Genomic DNA, 8,452 nt, shown 5'->3' with positions numbered 1-8,452 from the left:
GGCTATTTTAGGTAACAAGTTTAATATTGCATGCTATATATTTAACTAATGTTTATGGCATTGGCCTTAGGAACTTATAATTCAACAAATATTTGTTTAGTGCCCAAGTACAATATAGTAAACAACATAAACAAAAATACTTCTATTCATAAATGTTACATTCTAGTAAGAGAAAGTAGGCAATAAATAACAAGAGTAAGAAGTAAAAAAATTATATGGAAGTTGTATTCAAAAATCAAGATAAGGAGGATGTTGAGTAGGTTGCAATTTTAAATATATTTGAGCAGACTAGAAAGAGGTGAAATCAATTCTACATGCCTGTCAGGATATAATTCCATAGACTTACAATCTAAATATTTAAATTTAATTCCAGCATGCTGCTATAATTCTGCTTCCTCACTATGAAATGGTAGTTATTTTATTTTTTCACCACCTTAACGTGACATTCACGCATTTAAAGTTGTGTTCCTATGGAAGTAAGAAGTACTCTAGTCTTAGAATTGAGAATTAAGAGAAGGGAGAAGGTGGAGGTGGAATGTAACTGCCAACGTAGATAAATTTCCCTAGGCTGCTTATGGCTTGTTATTTGTAAATTTGTCTCAACACTTTTTGAAGACATTTTAATTTTCTGTACCCTTGGGTTAATGAGTGCCTCTAAAAGTTAGACATTTTGAGAGCAGAGACTTTTAGAATATTTAAGTATAGCATAAGGCCTTGAACATAGTAAATGATCAGAAGAAAGTTATTTGTACAAAACCTACTTTAGAAAAATTGTAAAGAGAAACACCTTATTTTAATATTTTGAGATTTTTCTTAAGATCAAAGGTTTTCGTGAATGGTAAAGAGGTTTGTTTTTTTCTTTTTGATGCATGCCGGAAATTAAATCGGACCTTCACAGACAAAGCAAAGAATGGGTAAATTTTCAAAAAATTAAGTTCTTGATCAAATTGCCTAAAGGATTTTTATCACTATTATTTCCACAGTGACTTGCAACTAGGTGCTTAATACACATTATTAAAGGCTGAAATGCTATCTAATATTAACAATGTTTTTCAATTTGTGTATGGCACTTCACTTTACACAGCATCCTCACATACATCTCATTTGCTTATTTGGCTCAGAATATACAGTGTGAATATAAAATTTAAAGCATATCTTTCCTTTTGGTTCTCCTTTAAGGGGAATCTATTTTCAGGAACCTACGTGTATTGTACTGGAAACATAAATTTGATATGGGCACAAGTTTGAAGAAGCAATGGCCAAGATGTGCCAAGTGGTAGCGGCTAATCTTGACGAAGAGACTGGAGAGGGATGAAGAAAAGGTGGTAAAGGTCAGTGGAATCATAGCAAGCTGAGGTCCAAGAGTTGGAAAATATAATGCTTAAGCACAGCCTTTAAAAGGTCTAGGTGGTTAGGTGAAGAGTTGCTCAACACTCTTCTTCTCAAGCAACAAAACAAAACAAATCAGAGCAATTAAACTTTTCTTTGCAAGAGAAAATGTCTGTGAATTTAAGATTTGGGAGCAGAAAGGGGAGACGAGAGCAATAGGCGAATCCAGTTCAGTGCTTAGGCAAGCTGAAGAAGTCTGAAGATTGAAGTCAAAAACAAAAGAGAAAAAACAGGCAGTCCATACACTTCTATTGAATGGATGAAAATATCTATTATAAATAAAAATAGTAAAAATTATATTTGGAAGGAGACCCAAGAAAGTGTTACCAATGGTTTCTTCTAGGCAGAGCTGCGGGATTGGGGACTAGGGATAGGTTTACTTATCTGTGTATCTTCATTAATTTTTAAGAGATCATGCTCAACCTTTTAAAAAATTAAGAGTTTAGGAGAATCTCTTCTCCCCATCTTCCTACTGCCGCTTCTTTCCTCCCACATTTCACTGTCAAAACGTACGTTACTCCTAAGAGACGACCCTCGGGTGAACAGGTCTCCAGCCCAAATCCCCGTGGCCAGGACCAGCCCGTGAATACTGCGGATCATGGAGTCAGGTGGAAGAAAGGGGGAAGGGCCGCTAACACCGACCGTGCAGGCCACTGAGACACCAAAATCTCCAGTTACGGCCTTAAGTGTAAGGTGGCTCAACACTGGTGGCAGGGAGGATGGTCTTCCTATTATTATTACGTAGTCCTATTGCCTTATCAGAGAAAGCACCCAGGTAAAGCTTGACCGCGCCCGCAGGTCGCTTCGGGACCAACTACTCTCGCGGCTCCGCAGCCTGAGCCCACGTCCAGTCGGGCTGCCGCATCCAAACCCGACTCGCATTCTTGGTTAGCAGATTCGCCACTTTTTGGTGTCAGAATTTAAAATGAAAATCCAAATTTCCCTGTTTCGGAAGCCCTTTCTTTCAAGAAAACAAAAGCAGGAGAGATTTGAGTCCTTGACTTTTTTTTCTCTTTCTGGCTTCCATAGTATGTACACCCAAGAGCGCCGGGGACTTGGTGTCGAAAGCGACGACGCGGACGCACAGGCCGCCATTCCGGCGCGCAGTCGCGGCGGCCGCTCGTTCCCGCCCCCGCCCCCGCCGGGTGTCCGACGTGGAAGTTGCTGGCTGACCAGGCTTCTAAGGAAACCGCCTCCGACCGGGAGCGGGAGCCGGAGCCGGAGCCGGAGCCGGAGCCCGAGGCCAAGGCGAGCGGAGGCGGCGGCACCGGGGCTTGAATAAGAGTTACTGCCGAGGCCGGGGCCTGTCTCTGACAATCGACGAGGGCAGACAGGCGGTTCATCATGGGTGAGGGATCTGAGAAGGGCGCTTGGGCGCGTTTGAGGGGGCTGCGGCCGAGGGCTGGCGTCGTGGGGAAGAAAGGGGCGGGCTTGGGAAGCCCAGAGTAGCCAGCTTCTCCCGGGGCGTGGCGCTTCACCTGTGGGGGTGAACTCTGCTGCCAGCGGTCACTCCGGCCCTTCTCCTTTCCCTTTCATCCCAGCGAGGTCGGGGTGGGGGCGGCGGCCTGGGACCCCGGCCCCGAGTCCTTTCCCCTGACCATGAACTTCTCCATCTCCGACTCAGATTAGCTCGACTTGCTGGGCAGAGTTGGTCTTGAGAAGAAGCTTGGCAACGTGCCAGTCGAGGTTCGCTGAGGTTTCTTGGGTAAAAGATAAGATCTGACTCCATAGTGAAAGCTTGATTCTCTCTCCCCTTGGTCGCTGGGACTGCATGCGATTTAAAAAATCCAAGGAGAGGTGTTGCTCATAAATTTTGATTTATAGCCAACTTGTCTGTTTATCTGTATGTAGCTTTTCGTGTAGAGAGAATAGAATAAGATAGAGAAGGAAACGGGAAGGGCGTTACTGGTCATTGAATGAAATTTTAATCTCAAATTTTGGAGTGTTGATCGAGGGACCTACATCGTCATCACAAGCATCGGGTACAGCTTCCTTCCCCGCTAGATCCTCAAATGAAGGTGCAAATTCTTTAACTTGTTTACAACCCTCCAAATGAAGATGGAAATTCTTCGGGTAGTGGGCGATCATACTAAGGTATCCACCACAGTCTCTTGAGTAGGGAGTGAGCTCCATGAGGGCATTGGTCATATTTCTCTTGTTCTTTCGTATATCTTCTGTGCTTGCTTGATATGGTATCTAGGACATGGTAACAATAATTACTTGTTTGATGTTGAATAATATCTTTCAGTGGGGGCAAAAATCTGCATCTATGAATCGAGGAAAATATTATAATATTTAATTTGGTATAGTTTTCAAAGGGCAAGATTAAATGTTTTGTGGACCTAGTTCACAAAATGGTATTTAATACATTTTTACTTTTACTATTTTTTTTAGGTGGTTTTTTCTCAAGTATATTTTCTAGTCTTTTTGGAACCCGAGAAATGAGGATTTTAATTTTGGGATTAGATGGAGCAGGAAAAACTACAATTTTGTACAGATTACAGGTTGGAGAAGTCGTTACTACTATTCCTAGTAAGTGTTGGTGTGATAAACTAATTATAGGGACTTTTTGTTTCCCATCTAACATGACTTTATTTCTGAATTAATACTTCATGTAATAAATGAAATAAGGTTTGTAAACTTGTAGTATGAACATATTATTGGTAACACTTTTTTTCATAAACTGAGAGGCAATTCGGTGTAATTTATGAACCCTGGTGCACTGCTAGGGTTTGCTTTTTAGAGCTGTTTTAAAAATTAGCTAGAGGTAAACCACTTATTCTCATTGCGAGCCAATGTCTTTCTTAATAAAATGAAAATTATCCACTGACTTTGAGGGTGAAACAAGTGAAGCGTATAAAATACTTTGTAAACCTCTTTAAAGAATTATATAAAATGTTAGTGGTATTGCATGTGAAGTGTGTTTTTTCTGTATTCGTTGCTGTATATTTTAAGATTAGTTCCTCTTAAGTATTTCTATTACTTGTAAATATATGAGATGAATAGACTGAATATTGAATTGATTTGGTACCTAAAAATATCAAGAGAAGAAACATCTCAGCTTTAAATTGGTTATTGCTATTTTAGAAAAATATTCTCAAATAGTCCTGTTTGACTACATGAGAATACTGTTCTGTTATTTACACTTGTTCTAATTTGTTGACTTGAATTTACTTAGAGAAGATTAATATATTTAAACTAAGATTAAGTGTTCAGAGTTTGCTCAAGAGTATTTAAATTATTCCTCTAAAGTTACTCTTTTATTCAAGATATTTCTATATTCAGTAGTATTTAAATTTATAAATTTAAAAAAAGGCTAGTTTTTATGAAAGAAGAACTTTTAAAACTTTGTGACATCTTTTCTCTCTTTGCCACCTTCCATAAATTTTAGTTCCCTTGGTTTTTGCTTCTCAAAATTGCCCATCTCTGCTGTGTCTAAGGCTTGGTGGTCCCTGCAGTACGTTTAGCCCAGTAGATTGCATCTCAGTGAATGTTAATTACACCACACTCTTGTCCTTTGCATATAAAGTGTTTCTAATTGTGGTGAAGATGGTGATTACACTCCTACCTAATCCTAAGGGAGACATCATGAACTTTTTAATTTTTCACTCCAGTTTGTGACAGTATAGTTATTTTTTAGTTATAATAGGCATGGTAGCCATATACAAATATGAATCATTTACCAATATAGACTTAAATCTAAAACAAATATTAATTGTTCTGTTATAGCTGTTAGTTTTTACTATGATTTTTAAAAATTTGTTTATTTTAATTAGTTTCAAGTATACAGTACATTGGTTAGACATCTATATAGTTTGTAAAGTGATCCCCCCAATTTCTCCCTCCCTCCCCTGACCCTCAACCTAGCCAATGTATTAATGCTAACTGCATTCCCTATGCCGTGCTCCCCATCCTCGTGACCATCTATCAGCTACTAATTTGTACTTCTTTAACCCTTCTCGCCATTTTCCAGCCCCCCAAAACCCCCTCCCTTCTCTCCATCACCAAATTATCCACTATATTTGTGTCTGTTTTTGATTAATTTTTTCTTTTTATTCCTTGTATTCCACATATAAGTGAATTCATATAGTATTTATCTTTCTCATTCTGACTTTAATACCTTCTAAGTCCATCAAAGCAATATGTTTTTCCATCCCCTTCCTTTTAGTCTGTGTGTCTTTTAATCTGAAGTGAGTATCTTATAGGCAACATCTAGGGGTCTTGTTTTCCTTTCCATTAATCCACTCTATCTTTTAGTTGGAGCACTTAATTCTTTTCCATTTGAGGTACTTATTGATAGGAATGTAGTTGTTTTTGATACGTGTTTTTTCTTTGTAAAGAAGTCTCTTCAGCCTTTCCTGTAATACGGGCTTGGTGGTGATAAATTCCTTCAGCTTATTTTTGTTTGGAAAGCTCTTTATCTGTCCTTCAACTCTAAATGATAGCTTTGCTGGATAAATTATTCTTGGTTGTAGACCCTGGCTCTTCATCGTGTTGCATATTTTTTGCTAAGCCCTTCTGTCCTGCATAGTTTCTTTTGCAAAATCAACTGCCAGTCTTATGGGTTTTCCCTTATAAGTAACTATCTGTTTTTCTCTTGCTGCTTTTAATATTTCTTTGTATTTAACCTTTGGCATTTTAACTATGATGTGTCTTGGCGTGGGCCTCTTTGGATCCCTGATTTTTGGAATTCTCTGAGTTACCTGGGGTTTTATGTCCATTTCCTTCACCAGGTTAGGGAAGTTTTCCATGAAGATGGAAATTCTTCGGGTAGTGGGCGATCATACTAAGGTATCCACCACAGTCTCTTGAGTAGGGAGTGAGCTCCATGAGGGCATTGGTCATATTTCTCTTGTTCTTTCGTATATCTTCTGTGCTTGCTTGATATGGTATCTAGGACATGGTAACAATAATTACTTGTTTGATGTTGAATAATATCTTTCAGTGGGGGCAAAAATCTGCATCTATGAATCGAGGAAAATATTATAATATTTAATTTGGTATAGTTTTCAAAGGGCAAGATTAAATGTTTTGTGGACCTAGTTCACAAAATGGTATTTAATACATTTTTACTTTTACTATTTTTTTTAGGTGGTTTTTTCTCAAGTATATTTTCTAGTCTTTTTGGAACCCGAGAAATGAGGATTTTAATTTTGGGATTAGATGGAGCAGGAAAAACTACAATTTTGTACAGATTACAGGTTGGAGAAGTCGTTACTACTATTCCTAGTAAGTGTTGGTGTGATAAACTAATTATAGGGACTTTTTGTTTCCCATCTAACATGACTTTATTTCTGAATTAATACTTCATGTAATAAATGAAATAAGGTTTGTAAACTTGTAGTATGAACATATTATTGGTAACACTTTTTTTCATAAACTGAGAGGCAATTCGGTGTAATTTATGAACCCTGGTGCACTGCTAGGGTTTGCTTTTTAGAGCTGTTTTAAAAATTAGCTAGAGGTAAACCACTTATTCTCATTGCGAGCCAATGTCTTTCTTAATAAAATGAAAATTATCCACTGACTTTGAGGGTGAAACAAGTGAAGCGTATAAAATACTTTGTAAACCTCTTTAAAGAATTATATAAAATGTTAGTGGTATTGCATGTGAAGTGTGTTTTTTCTGTATTCGTTGCTGTATATTTTAAGATTAGTTCCTCTTAAGTATTTCTATTACTTGTAAATATATGAGATGAATAGACTGAATATTGAATTGATTTGGTACCTAAAAATATCAAGAGAAGAAACATCTCAGCTTTAAATTGGTTATTGCTATTTTAGAAAAATATTCTCAAATAGTCCTGTTTGACTACATGAGAATACTGTTCTGTTATTTACACTTGTTCTAATTTGTTGACTTGAATTTACTTAGAGAAGATTAATATATTTAAACTAAGATTAAGTGTTCAGAGTTTGCTCAAGAGTATTTAAATTATTCCTCTAAAGTTACTCTTTTATTCAAGATATTTCTATATTCAGTAGTATTTAAATTTATAAATTTAAAAAAAGGCTAGTTTTTATGAAAGAAGAACTTTTAAAACTTTGTGACATCTTTTCTCTCTTTGCCACCTTCCATAAATTTTAGTTCCCTTGGTTTTTGCTTCTCAAAATTGCCCATCTCTGCTGTGTCTAAGGCTTGGTGGTCCCTGCAGTACGTTTAGCCCAGTAGATTGCATCTCAGTGAATGTTAATTACACCACACTCTTGTCCTTTGCATATAAAGTGTTTCTAATTGTGGTGAAGATGGTGATTACACTCCTACCTAATCCTAAGGGAGACATCATGAACTTTTTAATTTTTCACTCCAGTTTGTGACAGTATAGTTATTTTTTAGTTACAATAGGCATGGTAGCCATATACAAATATGAATCATTTACCAATATAGACTTAAATCTAAAACAAATATTAATTGTTCTGTTATAGCTGTTAGTTTTTACTATGATTTTTAAAAATTTGTTTATTTTAATTAGTTTCAAGTATACAGTACATTGGTTAGACATCTATATAGTTTGTAAAGTGATCCCTCCAATTTCTCCCTCCCTCCCCTGACCCTCAACCTAGCCAATGTATTAATGCTAACTGCATTCCCTATGCCGTGCTCCCCATCCTCGTGACCATCTATCAGCTACTAATTTGTACTTCTTTAACCCTTCTCGCCATTTTCCCAGCCCCCCAAAACCCCCTCCCTTCTCTCCATCACCAAATTATCCACTATATTTGTGTCTGTTTTTGATTAATTTTTTCTTTTTATTCCTTGTATTTCACATATAAGTGAATTCATATAGTATTTATCTTTCTCATTCTGACTTTAATACCTTCTAAGTCCATCAAAGCAATATGTTTTTCCATCCCCTTCCTTTTAGTCTGTGTGTCTTTTAATCTGAAGTGAGTATCTTATAGGCAACATCTAGGGGTCTTGTTTTCCTTTCCATTAATCCACTCTATCTTTTAGTTGGAGCACTTAATTCTTTTCCATTTGAGGTACTTATTGATAGGAATGTAGTTGTTTTTGATACGTGTTTTTTCTTTGTAAAGAAGTCTCTTCAGCCTTTCCTGTAAT

At 37.2% G+C, this 8,452-nt stretch overlaps 1 protein-coding gene across 5 annotated transcripts in view; it reads left to right on the top strand.

Moving 5' to 3' along the window:
- The first annotated feature begins 2,498 nt into the window (after nt 1-2,498).
- The window catches only part of ARL1 (ADP ribosylation factor like GTPase 1), a 14,470-nt gene continuing 8,516 nt past the window's right edge, over nt 2,499-8,452 (top strand). The window contains exons 1-2 of one of the 5 annotated variants that reach the window (XM_011386706.2): nt 2,499-2,737; nt 3,784-3,921. In XM_011386706.2, coding sequence (XP_011385008.1) covers nt 2,734-2,737; nt 3,784-3,921 — 142 coding nt within the window. In that variant the 5' untranslated portion in view covers nt 2,499-2,733. Of the gene's footprint in view, nt 2,738-3,332; nt 3,484-3,783; nt 3,922-6,425; nt 6,619-8,452 lie in introns of those variants that run through there. The other 4 variants (XM_023527317.1, XM_023527318.1, XM_023527316.1 and 1 more) reach the window with 4 other exon arrangements.

This window comes from Pteropus vampyrus, unplaced genomic scaffold (assembly GCF_000151845.1).
Source record: "Pteropus vampyrus isolate Shadow unplaced genomic scaffold, Pvam_2.0 Scaffold16, whole genome shotgun sequence".
In the NCBI taxonomy this organism is placed as follows: domain Eukaryota; kingdom Metazoa; phylum Chordata; class Mammalia; order Chiroptera; family Pteropodidae; genus Pteropus; species Pteropus vampyrus.
This window is presented reverse-complemented; position numbering and strand designations above follow the sequence as displayed.